The following is a 17,114-nucleotide window of genomic DNA, read 5'->3' as shown; positions in this document are numbered from 1 at the left end:
CTCACTGGGGCGGCGAAAATCGGACTCTGGCCTCCCTCCTTTTCAGCTCCAGCTCCTGCTCCCTGCCCCCCCATCACCCGACGCCACCACCACCATTCAGCTCTCGCTCCCTCCGGCTCCCCCCACCCCGGTCAGCTCCGCTCTCTCTCCCCCCCGCCCTCCCCACCCCCTCCGTTCAGCTTCCGCTCTCTACCCCCCCATCCTCCGTTCAGCTCCCACTCTCTCTCCCCCCCCCTTCGTTCAGCTCCCGCTCTCTCTCCCCGCCCCCCACCCCCTCCATTCAACTCCCGCTCTCTCTCCCCCCCCCACACCGCCCCCCCCCCTCCGTTTAGATCCCGCTCTCTCTCCCCCCCCACCCTCCGTTCAGCTCCCGCTCTCTCCCCCCCCCTCCATTCAGCTCCCGCTCCCCCGTTCAGCTCCCGCTCCATCTCCCCACCGCCGCCCCCCTCGCTCTCTCTCCCCACCCCCCCACCTCCGTTCAGCTCCCGCTCTCTCCTCCCCCCACCCCCCCCCCCCCCCCCGTTCAGCTCCCGCTCACTCCACGTCTTCGGCGGGGCCCGCCCGCCCGACATCTTGCTGGGGGCGGGCCTTGCCCGAAGTCTTCAGCCCGGCTTCCTCTTGTCTGCCAGGCCCCACTCTCCTCTCCCTCCCTCTCCCTCTCCTCTCTCCCTCCTCCCCCCCTCTTCCCCTCCCCATCCCTCGCTGTCAGAGACACTGACAGGAGACAGAGAGAGAGACGTGGAGGGGGGGCGGGGGGCGTCCCAGCACACTGTTGGAGAGCTCCCAGTGCTGCAGTCGGTGAGTAGTAACTTAATTTTTTATTTATTGATTTTTAAATTTTTTAAAAAATTTTATAATTGATTTATTGGTTGATTTATTGATTTATTTATCATTTATTATTGATGAGGGTCTTTATTTGTAAAAGAGATGTGTTTCATGTTTGCAAACTTCCCTTCAGCCCCCCCCCCACAAACCCCCTACCTCTCTTCCTTATGCCTGATTTCTAAGTGCAGGCAAGGTTTTTCTGAGCGTACAAAAATCTACACTTACTCCATTCTAATTTAGTTTGGATTAAGTTTTCACTGCCTAAACTTGCAAAACAGGCATAAGTGACCAGACACGACCCCTTTTGGAAAAAAAAAATCTGTTCTAAAATGAAACTGTTCTAACTCACTAGAACTGGAGCAAACTAAATGCCGGGAATTGCAATTTCTAAGATACTCCATTCTAAACTAGTTGCTCCAAAAAAATAGGAGCAACCCAGGCCGAAACTTGACCCCATTAAAACTCTCCCCCCCCAGTATATCACAAGACTTACACTAGGTAATATAATATATAACTTACTGTTACAGAAAGATACAAGTCTCTCAGATTATAATATTTTAATAGTATTCACATACTAATTGTCAACATATATTGAAAATATATATCGGACAAGTAAAATTTCGAAAGCTGTGACTACATTTCAGAGATTGGTGCAGTCTTGTGCAAAGAAAAATTCTTCTTCCAGATATTTCTAACAATAAATGATCAATGTCAAGATTAAATTTAGTGAGTTTTTTTCAAAATGGCATAATTTATGTTTTCATATTTTGTTTAACAGTATACACCGATCTCAATGAAGAAAAAAAGCAGCTAAAAACAGTATGATGAAATTATTTTAAGATTTGAATGTTCATTTTGCCCTTTTTGCTGGCTCATAATTTCTTGTTTGAATTTTTTTAAATTTAATTAGATAGTTTGGTGGTGCTTGCTTGAGATATTTCAGCTTATATCAATTTAACTAGCAGTGGTTATTTGGACCAATTTAGATTTTTTTTTTGGCCCTATGTACATTTTTGAACTGCGTTGCTCCGAACAATGCACCGTAAGTGTATGTACAGCTGCAGCGTTGAAAATCTGAACTGATCGGTGGCAGGGTCGATCGGAATCTGTAAAATGTTCCAGAATCCAGACCCGCCGACCCTGCCGACCTCGCCGACCTCAGAGTCCCGCCGCCGCCCGATCTCAGGCCTCGCCTCACCCCTGGCACCGCCGCTGCCCTTACCTCGGGGCCTCCTCGCCGACCCGCCCAAACAGCTCCTCGGCAGCGAGGCCCACCCAAACATCTCCTTGACGGCAAGGCCCTACCAGACGACCTCATCGACGGGGCCAACGGCCCGAACAATTCCGTGGCTGGCCCCAACAGCTCCTCGGCGGCGACCGCACCCTCCCCCCACCCTTTCTGACATTCCGAAATCCATATATACCCGAACCTAGACTTGGGTGTTTCTGGATTCGTGACGTCAGAAAGGCAATCGAAAGTCCGGAAAAGCCCGGAATCCAGAACGGCCTCAGTCCCGAGGGTTCCGGATTCTCGACGCTGCACCTGTATTACACAAAACGTTTTGAGCTTACATTGGCATTGTCACAATAAATCATGAGGCTACATTCTTGCAGAGGGAGACTGCTCAGGTGTGCAAATGTCTCTATCTCCACGAAAAGGAATTAAAAAGAAGTTTGTAAGAGATCTCCTCAGATACAACTAGGTAATTGTTCTTCAATAAATTCTTGGAAAGTGAATAGTTTTTTCCTTACTCACTGCTGATTCCTTCACCCATCACATTTACATAAATAAATATCTGTGAACATCTCCCATGGTAGGTAGCTTTATATAGGATATTGAATGGGCACTCAGTGCCAGCTATTAGGGTATAGTTAGAAGGGCTCAAGTTTTGGACCCCCGCCAGGACAGCGCACATCGGAGAGGCCCACCTAATTTGTAGAACTGAAAAAGCGGCAAATACTTACCTCACGATTCTCCGATATCTGTAGGGCCGTTTCCAGCTCGGCGCGGCACAGCAGGAGCTGCTGGGGGCTCCCAGTGCTGCAGGTGGTGAGCAGAAACTTGTAATTTTTTATTATTTTTAATTTTTTTTGATTGATTTATTGGTTGATTTATTTGTCATTTATTATTGATCATGTCTCTTTATTTGTAAAAATGAAGTGTTTAATGCTTGTAAACTTTCCCCCCCCCCCCCCACCGCCCCCCATCTCTCGTTCCTTACGTCGAATTTATAAAGTGTAGGCAAGGTTTTTCTGAGCGTACAAAAATCTACACTTACTCCATTCTAAGTTAATTTGGAGTAAGTTTTCACTGCCTAAACTTGCAAAACAGGCGTAAGTAGCTGGTAACGCTCCCTTTTGAAAAAAAAACTATTTTAAAACGAAACTATTCTAGCTCACTATAATTGGAGCAAACTAAATGCCGAGAATTGCAATTTATATGATATTCCATTCTAAACTAGTTGCTCCAAAAAAACAGGAGCAACTCGAGCCGAAACTTGAGCCCAAGAGTTTGTGAATTGTGAATACCATTTCCACTCCAATTACAGCTACAGGTGTTCTTTTCTTAAAAAGTTAAATGTGAGACAAGAAACAAAAGACTGAAAAAAGAGAGTTAATTTGCATCTATCTTACTTTTCCAAATATCTCTGGAACAGTCCTTATTATTAAACTGGAAATGTTTATTGGCAATCTCCCTGAATGCTTGAATAATGGATGATACAGCCCTTCCAGATTTATGTTAATTTTTTTGGTGATTGCTAGGAGCTCCTGCTGAAGAGCACACAAATAAAAGGAACACAGCCGCTTTAACCACTTATAATAAATTACAAAATAAATATATATGTCAACATTTAAGTGCAAAGTTTTGTTTCCCATTCATTTAAAATGCTGTATTGACGAAGGCAAATAATCTTTTTTTTAGCAAAGTTACTACAGAAAAATTTGAAAAGTTCATGCTTTACTTTTTTTTTGACAATTAAATTTGGGTACTTCCACATTTGTCAATGTTTACAAGTTACAAAACTGTATAAAACTACAACTTATACAATGAATTTTATATTGATTTTACTGCAGTAACGCGATCACCACAGTAAGTGAAAGGACAAAAATTAACTTGCGACAACCTTTACAACCAGAAGAGCTCTTAAACGAGAAATCAGATTAGATTTGATTATTTTATTCACGAGGCATCCTAAAACTATATAACCAAACTGATTAGAGTAAACCTTCCTGAATAAAATCTTTGAAGAAAAACATGACTGCTAGTTAAAAATATATTCACCAAAATGGTGGACTATTTGTCATAATTACCGAGAATATCAAGTAGTTACCACAACGTGCAATGCAGTGAATATCCACAGTACATGTTTAAAAATTCTCTCCGCTTTAAGACTTCCCTCCAATTCTCCATTATGCCACTTACAAGTAAGCTCAGAAGGACAAATGAGCAACACGTTCCAAGGTCTTTGATAACACAGTGCAACTCATGCTGATGACAAGGAATTGCACAATATTGGCAAGGAAAGGGGAAGAATTTTTGTGTAAACAAACCAGGCAACATGAAAAATTCATGTTGCCCATATCTAATCACTGTGTAACTTAGCACACCAACCTGCTCTATCAGGCCATTTAAAGCTACATCCAATTTAAAATTTGATTAAAAAAAACAGAATCAGCATACCACACAATAAAACTTTAAATTAAAAGATTAAAATTAGCATTCATAAAGTAAACATTTGAATGGCTTAAATTGCTTGAAAAAACATTCAGACATAGTACTCTTGCTCAAGTCAGAAAGTACGAAGGGAGTGCTGCATTGTAAGAGCTGCCATACTTCGGATGAGATAGAAACATAGAAAATAGGTGCAGGAGTAGGCCATTCGGCCCTTCGAGCCTGCACCGCCATTCAATGAGTTCATGGCTGAACATGCAACTTCAGTACCCCATTCCTGCTTTCTCGCCATACCCCTTGATCCCCCTAGTAGTAAGGACTACATCTAACTCCTTTTTGAATATATTTAGTGAATTGGCCTCAACAACTTTCTGTGGTAGAGAATTCCACAGGTTCACCACTCTCTGGGTGAAGAAGTTTCTCCACATCTCGGTCCTAAATGGCTTACCCCTTATCCTTAGACTGTGACCCCTGGTTCTGGACTTCCCCAACATTGGGAACATTCTTCCTGCATCTAACCTGTCTAAACCCGTCAGAATTTTAAACGTTTCTATGAGATCCCCTCTCATTCTTCTGAACTCCAGTGAATACAAGTCCAGTTGATCCAGTCTTTCTTGATATGCCAATTCCGCCATCCCGGGAATCAGTCTGGTGAACCTTCGCTGCACTCCCTCAATAGCAAGAATGACCTTCCTCAAGTTAGGAGATCAAAACTGTACACAATACTCCAGGTATGGCCTCACCAAGGCCCTGTACAACTGTAGTAACACCTCCTTGCCCCTGTACTCAAATCCCCTCGCTATGAAGGCCAACATGCCATTTATTTTCTTAACCGCCTGCTGTACCTGCATGCCAACCTTCAATGACTGATGTACCATGACACCTAGGTCTCGTTGCACCTCCCCTTTTCTTAATATGTCACCATTCAGATAATAGTCTGTCTCTCTGTTTTTACCACCAAAGTGGATAACCTCACATTTATCCACATTATACTTCATCTGCCACTCACCTAACCTATCCAAGTCACTCTGCAGCCTCATAGCATCCTCCTCGCAGCTCACACTGCCACCCAACTTAGTATAATCCGCAAATTTGGAGATACTACATTTAATCCCCTCGTCAAAATCATTAATGTACAGTGTAAACAGCTGGGGCCTCAGCACAGAACCTTGCGGTACCCCACTAGTCACTGCCTGCCATTCTGAAAAGTACCCATTTACTCCTAATCTTTGCTTCCTGTCTGACAACCAGTTCTCAATCCACGTCAGCACACTACCTCCAATCCCATGTGCTTTAACTTTGCACATTAATCTCTTGTGTGGGACCTTGTCGAAAGCCTTCTGAAAGTCTAAATACACCACATCAACTGGTTCTCCCTTGTCCACTCTACTGGAAACATCCTCAAAAAATTCCAGAAGATTTGTCAAGCATGATTTCCCTTTCACAAATCCATGCTGACTTGGACCTATCATGTCACCTCTTTCCAAATGTTAAACCGAGGCCCCATCTGCACTCTCAAGTGGACCAAAAAGATCCCATGGCACTATTTCGAAGAAGTGCAGGGAACCTCTGATGTCCTGGTCAATATTTATCCCTCAATAGCATCAGTAAAACAGATTATCCAGGCATGATCACACGTTTGTGGGACCTTGTGTGCAAATTGGCTGCCGCGTTTCCTACATTACAACAGCGACTACACTTCAAAAGTACTTCATTGGTTGTAATTACTATAAAAAGATGAAGCTTACCACAATCATTTCTGAAGGCTCTAGTACAATACATTCACAGCCACGCCTCAAACTCCCTGCGGATCGCTTGCCAAAACTAGAGGGAAAGAAAAGTATATTAATATTTAAGCAAGTGATCAAAACAATAACCATATTGCATGCAGAAACATTTGAAATTACATTTACAAATTATTGTTAGAACTATCCTGTTAAGATGGAACTTCCTGATACGAAACTACCACTAAAAGTACATAAGCAAAAACTGTAAGCAAGTCAAATGAAAAAGTATACAATTCTCACCTCTAATTTTTTATGTTAAAAGAATTAAGCTGACCACCGTTGTTTGTTTTTGGACTAGCTCTGGTTTGTTGTTGAGGAATTAGCTCAGGGAGTAACAGCCTATGCGTCCCCACATCCCTATAGTTAGACACAAACTTCAAGACATTATGATTGGCTCAGTGCAACATCTGTCGCTGACCAACCAGAATACCCACTTACTTATTAGCAGTTACCCATACAGGATACTCCCAGTGTGTATAATTAATATACATCAATTTCTGTGCGAAATTAATAATGTTGAATACGGTGCAATTAATTTGCTAAATTACTCTCCTCTATGGGGTGTTTTCCAAAGTATTCACAAAAACTATGAAGTAAAAAGAGAAAATGCTGGAAATACTCAGCAAGCCAGGCACATCTGCAGAGAGAGAAAGAGTTAAAGTTTCACATTGATGACCTTTTATCAGTACTGGAAAAAGTTAGCAGAGTGATTATTTGCAACTGTGTGTATGTGTGTGTGTGTGTGTGTGTGTGTGTGTGTGTGTCTTTCCGCCCCATTTTGCGCATGGTCGCTCGATTCGGTTACGCATGCGCAGTGCGACGTACGAGGAAGCCGAAAGTGGAGCCGAACCGCGTGGAGCCCATTGCCACTGGAGCTGCTTCTAGCTTTTGGATTATCTTCAGGACTTTTGCCTACAGTATCGCTGTGATTTTCGACACGAACATTTTCGCAGCCTTCTGTGGCAGAGAAAATATCAGTGAGAGAGAGAGAGAGAGAGAGAGAGAGAGAGAGAGAGAGTGAGAGTGGGGGGGGAGAGAAAGAGAGCGAGACTGGGGGAGAGAGAGAGACTGGGGGTAAGAGACAGAGAGAGGCAGGGGGAGGGAAGAGAGAGAGAGACTGGGTGGGGGAAGAGAGAGAGAGACTGGGGGGGAAGAGAGAGAGAGAGACTGGGGGGGAAGAGAGAGAGAGAGAGAGACTGGGGGGGGAAGAGAGAGAGAGAGAGAGACTGGGGGGGGGGAAGAGAGAGAGAGAGACTGGGGGGTTGGAGAGAGAGAGAAAGAGAGACTGGGTGGGGGAAGAGAGAGAGACGGGGGGGGGGGGAAGAAAGACTGGGGGGGCTGGGGATGGAGGAAAAGAGACTGGGGGGGGGGGGAGAAGAGAGAGACGGAGAGGCGGGGAGGAGAAAGAGAGACTGGGGGGGGGGGGGGAAAGAGAGACTGGGGGGGGGGGGGAAAGAGAGACTGGGGGGGGAAAGAGAGACTGGGGGGGGGGGAAGAGAGACTGGGGGGGGGAAAGAGAGACTGGGGGGGGGAAAGAGAGACTGGGGGGGGGAAAAGAGAGACTGGGGGGGGGAAAGAGAGACTGGGGGGGGGAAAGAGAGACTGGGGGGGGGAAAGAGAGACTGGGGGGGGAAAGAGAGACTGGGGGGGGGAAAGAGAGACTGGGGGGGGAAAGAGAGACTGGGGGGGGGAAAGAGAGACTGGGGGGGGGAAAGAGAGACTGGGGGGGGGAAAGAGAGACTGGGGGGGGGGAAAGAGAGACTGGGGGGGGGAAAGAGAGACTGGGGGGGGGAAAGAGAGACTGGGGGGGGGAAAGAGAGACAGGAGGGGGGGAAGAGAGACGGGAGGGGGGGGGAAGAGAGACGGGAGGGGGGGGGAAGAGAGACTGGGAGGGGGGGGGGAGAGAGACTGGGAGGGGGGGGGAGAGAGAGACTGGGAGGGGGGGGGGAAGAGAGACTGGGGGGGAGGGGGAAGAGAGACTGGGAGGGGGGGGGAAAGAGAGACTGGGAGGGGGGGGGAAAGAGAGACTGGGAGGGGGGGGAAGAGAGACTGGGGGGAAGGGGGAAGAGAGACTGGGGGGGAGGGGGAAGAGAGACTGGGGGGGAGGGTGAAGAGAGACTGGGGGGGAGGGTGAAGAGAGACTGGGGGGGAGGGGGAAGAGAGACTGGGGGGGAGGGGGAAGAGAGACTGGGGGGGAGGGGGAAGAGAGACTGGGGGGGAGGGGGAAGAGAGACTGGGGGGGAGGGGGAAGAGAGACTGGGGGGAGGGGGAAGAGAGACTGGGGGGGGGAAGAGAGACTGGGGGGGGAAGAGAGACTGGGGGGGGGAAGAGAGACTGGGGGGGGGGGAAGAGAGACTGGGGGGGGGGAAGAGAGACTGGGGGGGGGAAGAGAGACTGGGGGGGGGGAAGAGAGACTGGGGGGGGGGGAAGAGAGACTGGGGGGGGGGAAGAGAGACTGGGGGGGGGGGGAAGAGAGACTGGGGGGGGGGGGAAGAGAGACTGGGGGGGGAGAGAGACTGGGGGGGGGGAGAGAGACTGGGGGGGGGAAAGAGAGACTGGGGGGGGGAAAGAGAGACTGGGGGGGGGGGAAGAGAGACTGGGGGGGGGGGAAAGAGAGACTGGGGGGGGGGAAGAGAGACTGGGGGGGGGGAAGAGAGACTGGGGGGGAAGAGAGACTGGGGGGGGGAAGAGAGAGAGACGGGGGGGGGGGGGAAGAAAGACTGGGGGGGCTGGGGATGGAGGAAAAGAGACTGGGGGGGTGAGAAGAGAGAGACGGAGAGGGGGGGAGGAGAAAGAGAGACGGGGGGGGGGGAAGAGAGACTGGGGGGGGAAAGAGAGACAGGAGGGGGGGGGAAGAGAGACGGGAGGGGGGGGGAAGAGAGACGGGAGGGGGGGGAAGAGAGATGGGAGGGGGGGAAGAGAGACGGGAGGGGGGGGAGAGAGACTGGGAGGGGGGGGGGGAGAGACTGGGAGGGGGGGGAGAGAGACTGGGAGGGGGGGGGAGAGAGACTGGGAGGGGGGGGGGGAAGAGAGACTGGGAGGGGGGGGAAGAGAGACTGGGGGGAGGGGGAAGAGAGACTGGGAGGGGGGGGGGAAAAGAGAGACTGGGGGGAGGGGGGAAGAGAGACTGGGGGGAGGGGGGAAGAGAGACTGGGGGGAGGGGGAAGAGAGACTGGGTGGGAGGGGGAAGAGAGACTGGGTGGGAGGGGGAAGAGAGACTGGGTGGGAGGGGGAAGAGAGACCTGGGGGGGAGGGGGGAAGAGAGACTGGGGGGGAGGGGGAAGAGAGACTGGGGGGGAGGGGGAAGAGAGACTGGGGGTGGGAAAGAGAGACTGGGGGGGGGAAAGAGAGACAGGGAGGGGGGGGGAAGAGAGACGGGAGGGGGGGAAGAGAGACGGGAGGGGGGGGGAGAGAGACTGGGAGGGGGGGGGGGGAAAGAGACTGGGAGGGGGGGGAGAGAGACTGGGAGGGGGGGGGAGAGAGACTGGGGAGGGGGGGGGGGAAGAGAGACTGGGAGGGGGGGGGAAGAGAGACTGGGGGGGGGGAAGAGAGACTGGGGGGGGAAGAGAGACTGGGGGGGGGGGGGGGAAGAGAGACTGGGGGGGGGAAGAGAGACTGGGGGGGGAAGAGAGACTGGGGGAAGGAAAGAGAGACTGGGGGAAGGAAAGAGAGACTGGGGGAAGGAAAGAGAGACTGGGGGAAGGAAAGAGAGACTGGGGGAAGGAAAGAGAGACTGGGGGAAGGAAAGAGAGACTGGGGAAGGAAAGAGAGACTGGGGAAGGAAAGAGAGACTGGGGGAAGGAAAGAGAGACTGGGGGAAGGAAAGAGAGACTGGGGGAAGGAAAGAGAGACTGGGGGAAGGGAAAGAGAGACTGGGGGAAGGAAAGAGAGACTGGGGGAAGGAAAGAGACTGGGGGGGGGGGAAGAGAGACTGGGAGGGGGAGGAAGAGAGACTGGGAGGGGGAGGAAGAGAGACTAGGAGGGGGGGAAGAGAGACTGGGAGGGGGGGGAAGAGAGACTGGGAGGGGGGGAAGAGAGACTGGGAGGGGGGGAAGAGAGACTGGGAGGGGGGGGAAGAGAGACTGGGAGGGGGGGGAAGAGAGACTGGGAGGGGGGAAGAGAGACTGGGGGGGGGAAGAGAGACTGGGGGGGGAAGAGAGACTGGGGGAAGGAAAGAGAGACTGGGGAAGGAAAGAGAGACTGGGGGAAGGAAAGAGAGACTGGGGGAAGGAAAGAGAGACTGGGGGAAGGAAAGAGAGACCGGGGGAAGGAAAGAGAGACTGGGGGAAAGAAAGAGAGACTGGGGGAAGGAAAGAGAGACTGGGGGAAGGAAAGAGAGACTGGGGGAAGGAAAGAGAGACTGGGGGAAGGAAAAAGAGACTGGGGGAAGGAAAGAGAGACTGGGGGAAGGAAAGAGAGACTGGGGGAAGGAAAGAGAGACTGGGGGAAGGAAAGAGAGACTGGGAGGGGGGAAAGAGAGACTGGGAGGGGGAGGAAGAGAGACTGGGAGGGGGAGGAAGAGAGACTAGGGAGGGGGGGGAAGAGAGACTGAGGGAGGGGGGGGAAGAGAGACTGGGAGGGGGGGAAGAGAGACTGGGAGGGGGGGAAGAGAGACTGGGAGGGGGGGAAGAGAGACTGGGAGGGGGGGAAGAGAGACTGGGAGGGGGGGAAGAGAGACTGGGAGGGGGGGAAGAGAGACTGGGAGGGGGGGAAGAGAGACTGGGAGGGGGGGAAGAGAGACTGGGAGGGGGGGAAGAGAGACTGGGAGGGGGGAAGAGAGACTGGGAGGGGGGGAAGAGAGACTGGGAGGAGGGGGAAGAGAGACTGGGAGGGGGGGAAGAGAGACTGGGAGGGGGGGAAGAGAGACTGGGAGGGGGGGTAGAGAGACTGGGAGGGGGGGAAGAGAGACTGGGAGGGGGGGGAGAGAGACTGGGAGGGGGGGAAGAGAGACTGGGAGGGGGGGGAAGAGAGACTGGGAGGGGGGGAAGAGAGACTGGGAGGGGGGGAAGAGAGACTGGGAGGGGGGGGAAGAGAGACTGGGAGGGGGGGGAAGAGAGACTGGGAGGGGGGAAGAGAGACTGGGAGGGGGGGAAGAGAGACTGGGAGGGGGGAAGAGAGACTGGGGGGGGGGGAAGAGAGACTGGGGGGGGGGAAAGAGAGACTGGGGGGGGGAAGAGAGACTGGGGGGGGGGGAGAGAGACTGGGGGAAGGAAAGAGAGACTGGGGGAAGGAAAGAGAGACTGGGGGAAGGAAAGAGAGACTGGGGGAAGGAAAGAGAGACTGGGGGAAGGAAAGAGAGACTGGGGGAAGGAAAGAGAGACTGGGGGAAGGAAAGAGAGACTGGGGGAAGGAAAGAGAGACTGGGGGAAGGAAAGAGAGACTGGGGGAAGGAAAGAGAGACTGGGGGAAGGAAAGAGAGACTGGGGGAAGGAAAGAGAGACTGGGGGAAGGAAAGAGAGACTGGGGGAAGGAAAGAGAGACTGGGGGAAGGAAAGAGAGACTGGGAGGGGGGGGAAGAGAGACTGGGAGGGGGGGAAGAGAGACTGGGAGGGGGAGGAAGAGAGACTGGGAGGGGGAGGAAGAGAGACTGGGAGGGGGGGGGAAGAGAGACTGGGGGGGGGAAAGAGAGACTGGGGGGGGGGGAAGAGAGACTGGGGGGGGGGGAAGAGAGACTGGGGGGGGGGGAAGAGAGACTGGGGGGGGGGGAAGAGAGACTGGGGGGGGGGAAGAGAGACTGGGGGGGGGAGAGAGACTGGGGGGGGGAGAGAGACTGGGGGGGGGAAAGAGAGACTGGGGGGGGAAAGAGAGACTGGGGGGGGGAAAGAGAGACTGGGGGGGGGGGAAGAGAGACTGGGGGGGGGGGAAGAGAGACTGGGGGGGGGGAAGAGAGACTGGGGGGGGAAGAGAGACTGGGGGGGGAAGAGAGACTGGGGGGGAAAGAGAGACTGGGGGGGGGAAAGAGAGACTGGGGGGGGGGGGAAGAGAGACTGGGGGGGGGGGAAGAGAGACTGGGGGGGGGGGAAGAGAGACTGGGGGGGGGGAAGAGAGACTGGGGGGGGAAGAGAGACTGGGGGGGGAAGAGAGACTGGGGGGGGAAGAGAGACTGGGGGGGGAAGAGAGAGAGACGGGGGGGGGGGGGGAAGAAAGACTGGGGGGGCTGGGGATGGAGGAAAAGAGACTGGGGGGGGTGAGAAGAGAGAGACGGAGAGGGGGGGAGGAGAAAGAGAGACGGGGGGGGGGAAGAGAGACTGGGGGGGGGGAAAGAGAGACAGGAGGGGGGGGGAAGAGAGACGGGAGGGGGGGGGGAAGAGAGACGGGAGGGGGGGGGAAGAGAGATGGGAGGGGGGGGAAGAGAGACGGGAGGGGGGGGAGAGAGACTGGGAGGGGGGGGGGAGAGACTGGGAGGGGGGGGAAGAGAGACTGGGAGGGGGGGGGGAAGAGAGACTGGGAGGGGGGGGGGGGGGAAGAGAGACTGGGAGGGGGGGGGAAGAGAGACTGGGGGGGAGGGGGAAGAGAGACTGGGGGGGAGGGGGAAGAGAGACTGGGAGGGGGGGGGAAAGAGAGACTGGGGGGGAGGGGGAAGAGAGACTGGGGGAGAGGGGGAAGAGAGACTGGGGGGGAGGGGGAAGAGAGACTGGGGGGGAGGGGGAAGAGAGACTGGGTGGGAGGGGGAAGAGAGACTGGGGGGGAGGGGGAAGAGAGACTGGGGGGGAGGGGGAAGAGAGACTGGGAGGGGGGGAAGAGAGACTGGGAGGGGGGGGAAGAGAGACTGGGGGGGGGGGGAGAAAGAGAGACTGGGGGGGGGAGAAAGAGAGACTGGGGGGGGGGGAGAAAGAGAGGGGGGGGGAGAAAGGGAGAAAGAGAGATTGGGGGGTGGGAGAGAGAGAGCGAGCGAGAGAAAAAGAAACTGGGGGGGGTGGAGAGAGAGACTGCGGGGTTGGGGGTGGCGGGGGGGAAGAAGAGAGAAAAAGAGAGAGAGAGAGAGAGAGAGAGAAAGACTGGGGGAGAAAGGAGACGTGAGAGAGGGGTCCGGAGGGGAGAGAAAGAACTCAGGGAAGACAGATCACATTCTTCCAACCCCATCCGATTTCTTGGAAATCTCGGTGTGTGTGACACAAGGGACATAATTGGAGTAGATGAAATCCGGAAGTCACGACACCGTCACTATTCTCTTCATACCCAATAAACCTGTTAGCAATCCGTGACCACAGACAATGTCCCATCTGGGAAGAGTATGGTCAGGAACTTGGGCTGCGGGGGGGTGCAGGAACGTGGGCTGGGGGATGGGGCAGGAACTTGGGCTGGGGGATGGGGGAGCTCTCACCTGTCTGGAGTTGGCAGTCAGAATGGCTTGAATTATTCTTTGCAAAGTCACTGAGAACTTGGGCTGGGCAGTTCTAATTGCACATTCTAAAGAAACTGGTGGGTGTGTCTTATCCTCCAAGGGCATCAATCAGGTCATGTAATCAAGGGGACCCAGTCAGAGCATTTTTCTGTTGCAAATAACTATGTCTAAAAGTTAGAACTATAACAGATTTTAAGCAGAGCCAAGGGGGGAGGAAAGAATAAAGGTAATGTTATGATAGAAGGTAGGAGAGATTAAATGACAAAGGGATGATGGTGCAAGGTGAAATGAGATGGTAATGGGACAAGTAAAGGAACAAAAGATGGGTCTAGAAGTGGTGTAAATGGGAATATTAGAATCATCAGCAACAGCTGCTGTCCAAAAATAGGCAGATGTTATGGTCTGAAATTGGTGAACTCAATGTTGAGTCCAGAAGGCTGTAAAGTGCCTAAAATAAAGATGAAGTGCTGTTCCTCGAGCTTACGTTGAGCTTCATTGGAACAGTGTAGGAGGCTGAGGACAAAGAGGTCAAAGTGAGAGTCAGGTGGAGAACTAAAATGACAGGCGACCAGAAGTTCAGGTTCGCGTTTGCAGACTGAACAGAGGTTCAGCCATGAACTCATTGAATGGCGGTGCAGGCTAGAAGGGCCGAATGGCCTACTCCTGCACCTATTTTCTATGAATCATAAAGCGATCATCCAATCTGTGCTTGGCCTCCCAAATGCAGAAGAGGCCCAATCATAAGTACAGTATACTAAATTGAAAGTACAAGTAAATTGCTGTTTCATATGGAAGGAATATTTCGGGCCCTGGACAGTGGGAAGGGAGGATGTAAAAGGGCAGGTGTTGCATCTCCTGCGCTTGCATGGGAAGGTGCTAGGGAAGGGGAGTGGACGTTGGGGGTGATTGAGGAATGGACCAGGGTGTTGCAGAGGGAATGGTCCCTTCGGATTGCTGAAAGGGGAGGGGAGGGAAAGATGTGTTTGGTAATTATGTCCCGCTCTATCGTGTTGTTCTTTTTTTTTTAAAAACTCATCTGAATGTGTGGAACACATCAAATTAAGAGCATAGAGAAGTTTTTTAAATTAAATTCAAAAGTAGATTTCAGCAAAATAATGAGACGAGAGGAAATGCTAAGTGTGAGAGTAAAACAATAGCACTTTCCTGAAATCTAGAACTAATATTTGATAAAAACTGACCACTGGGTAACCACCTAGTTACGTGACACTAAGACAAGAAATGTTCCTAATTACTTTTAATGAAACACCCAAGGTACAATTTAAACTTATGTACAAGAAAATTACTTTTAGACCCTCATTTGTAGAATAGATAGATGATTTTATATATCAGGATTCCCTTTGCATTGCCTAGTTATCAACCCATGAAATCTTTGCAAATATGCTAGAATGCTGCTAATGCATTTGTAAGTTTGCAAAATGTTCTTTGCTATATAGTAATTGAAACCACTAATATATCAAGTAAAAACATGTTATTTCTAAAAGTTTGAAGGCTCTTTGTAATAGCTAGAGTTTTATCTCTAAATTACAATTTGTTTTAAGCTGTATTCATAGTTTCAAGAAAAAGGGTCCTTTCCTTTTGCATAGAAAAACATTGTTAACCGCAGGATAATCTCAATTTAAAAAATTAATCTTATTGGGTCACCTGTTCAGTCATATGACCAACAGGATATGTCTCCGAATATTCAGTGGTTTCAGGGTAAATGGTGCAACTCATAAATCTGAAGCTGCCCTCCTTGGAAAACCAGAATACCAGTAGACTTCTCTGCCAATTTGAACCTCCTCCTACCCCACTGTTTACTACAGAAGGTTATGGCCGCCAACAACATTCCGGCTGTTGTGCTGAAGACTTGTACTCCAGAAGTAGCCACCCCTCCAGCCAAGCTGGTTCAGTACAGCTACTACACTGGCATTTATCCGACAATGTGGAAAACTGCTCAGGTATGTCCTGTCCACAAAAAGCAGAACAAATCCAATCCGGCCAATTACGGTCCCATCAGTTCACTCGCAATCATCAGCAAAGCGATGGAAGGGTCGTTGACAGTGCTATCAAGCGGCACTTACTCACCATCAGCAGGCCGGGGCCATTAGAGGGAGCAACATGCGATGGCCCAGCCTAGAAATCGGCGTGGTCCCGGCCTGCAAGACCATCAGCAGGCTGGGGCCATTAGAGGGAGCAACGTGCTGCGGCATGCCACTGCAGGGAGCAGCGCATGCTGCTGCAGGAGGGCGATAGCTGTGAAGAGGGTGACTGGATTTGATGTCACCCAAATCCAGCTCGCTGATTGGAGTGCGGGCAGGTACTGCTGGAGCGGCAATGTCGGGACGAAGGGGCGGCGAGAGTTAATAGAGGGACGTGATCGGGGCCCAGGAGAGGCATAGGTTCGGGGCCCAGAAGAGGCGAGGGCCCAGGGGCAGCACGGTCCAGCCCACACTGCGATATGTGTGCGCACTAGGTCCATGCAGCAGAGCTGGTCTCCAGTCGTCTTGGTTAATCTTTGCCACTGGACCAAGACCTAGTTCTGTCAAGCCCGTGTGGTGGCTGGTGTGCAACAGCCACCACACGTTAAAAAAAATCCACGCACAAGCATCTTCCACCCTTCAAGATGTAGTTCGGGACCTGGAATATTAATTAGGTCCTTCACTGAAACACCTGTGAACTCATCCCTTTTTGGCGTGGAAGCAAGTCATCCTTGTTCGAGGGACTGCCTATAATAATGACTACAGAAGTACTCTGGTGGAGTGCACAACAGTGACATCACCAGAGCAGCCTCGTAAAGAAGAATATTTATAAAAAAGATCAAATGTTCCTTCAGGTTAATATTTTCTTCTCCAAGGAGAGCACTTTTAACAGAAAGTACAGGTTAAACCTCCCTTATCCAGAACTCCCTTATCCAGACCCACCCTTCGTCCATGACCATTCCAAGCTACTGGTGGCGCATGCGCAGAGCTCCGACATGAACAAATTGAAGTCCTTCCTCGCTGCCGACTCCTGCAATCACTGGCCTAACTCCACAATCCACCACCCCTCCCCCCCGCAATGATCTCTCTGCTGCACTCCCAGCCCCAAGCCAGCCAGCCCCGATATCTCCTTGCTCAGTGCCTGTACAATCCAATTTAATATGACCACACCTTGTCTGAAAAAATCCCTTATCCAGCACAGGCTAGGTCCCAAGGATTCCAGATAAGAGAGGTTCAACCTGTACTAGCCTTCGGGCTGGATTTTTGTCTTTCTCCGATTTGGGCCGAAAACGGAGTCGGGACGGGAAAATTACCACCCAATTAGCGTTACCGATTAATTGCCTAACTTTTGGCATTTGGGGTCTGTGCTGGGGCGCAGCGCAAAGGGAGGTGTTGCACTATTTTCAGGGCGCAAAAATGGTATCCTTGGCAACTTTAGTGCTCCGAGAGAGGCCATAGGAGGAGGGAAAAAAACTCCCCAAAAACATTGCCAACCTGACAAATCC

General features: G+C 51.7%; 1 protein-coding gene across 1 annotated transcript in view; it reads right to left on the bottom strand.

The window, feature by feature from the left end:
- rapgef2b (Rap guanine nucleotide exchange factor 2b) overlaps positions 1–17,114 on the bottom strand; it is a 710,204-nt gene that overhangs the window by 372,241 nt on the left and 320,849 nt on the right. Inside the window, exon 5 of the mRNA XM_070871784.1 lies at positions 6,247–6,322. Coding sequence (XP_070727885.1) covers positions 6,247–6,322 — 76 coding nt within the window. The remainder of the gene's footprint in view (positions 1–6,246; positions 6,323–17,114) is intronic.

Source organism: Pristiophorus japonicus, chromosome 2, assembly GCF_044704955.1.
Source record: "Pristiophorus japonicus isolate sPriJap1 chromosome 2, sPriJap1.hap1, whole genome shotgun sequence".
Taxonomy (NCBI): Eukaryota; Metazoa; Chordata; class Chondrichthyes; family Pristiophoridae; genus Pristiophorus; species Pristiophorus japonicus.
Note: the sequence above shows the minus strand (reverse complement) of the source record. Positions and strands in the feature narration are given on the sequence as shown.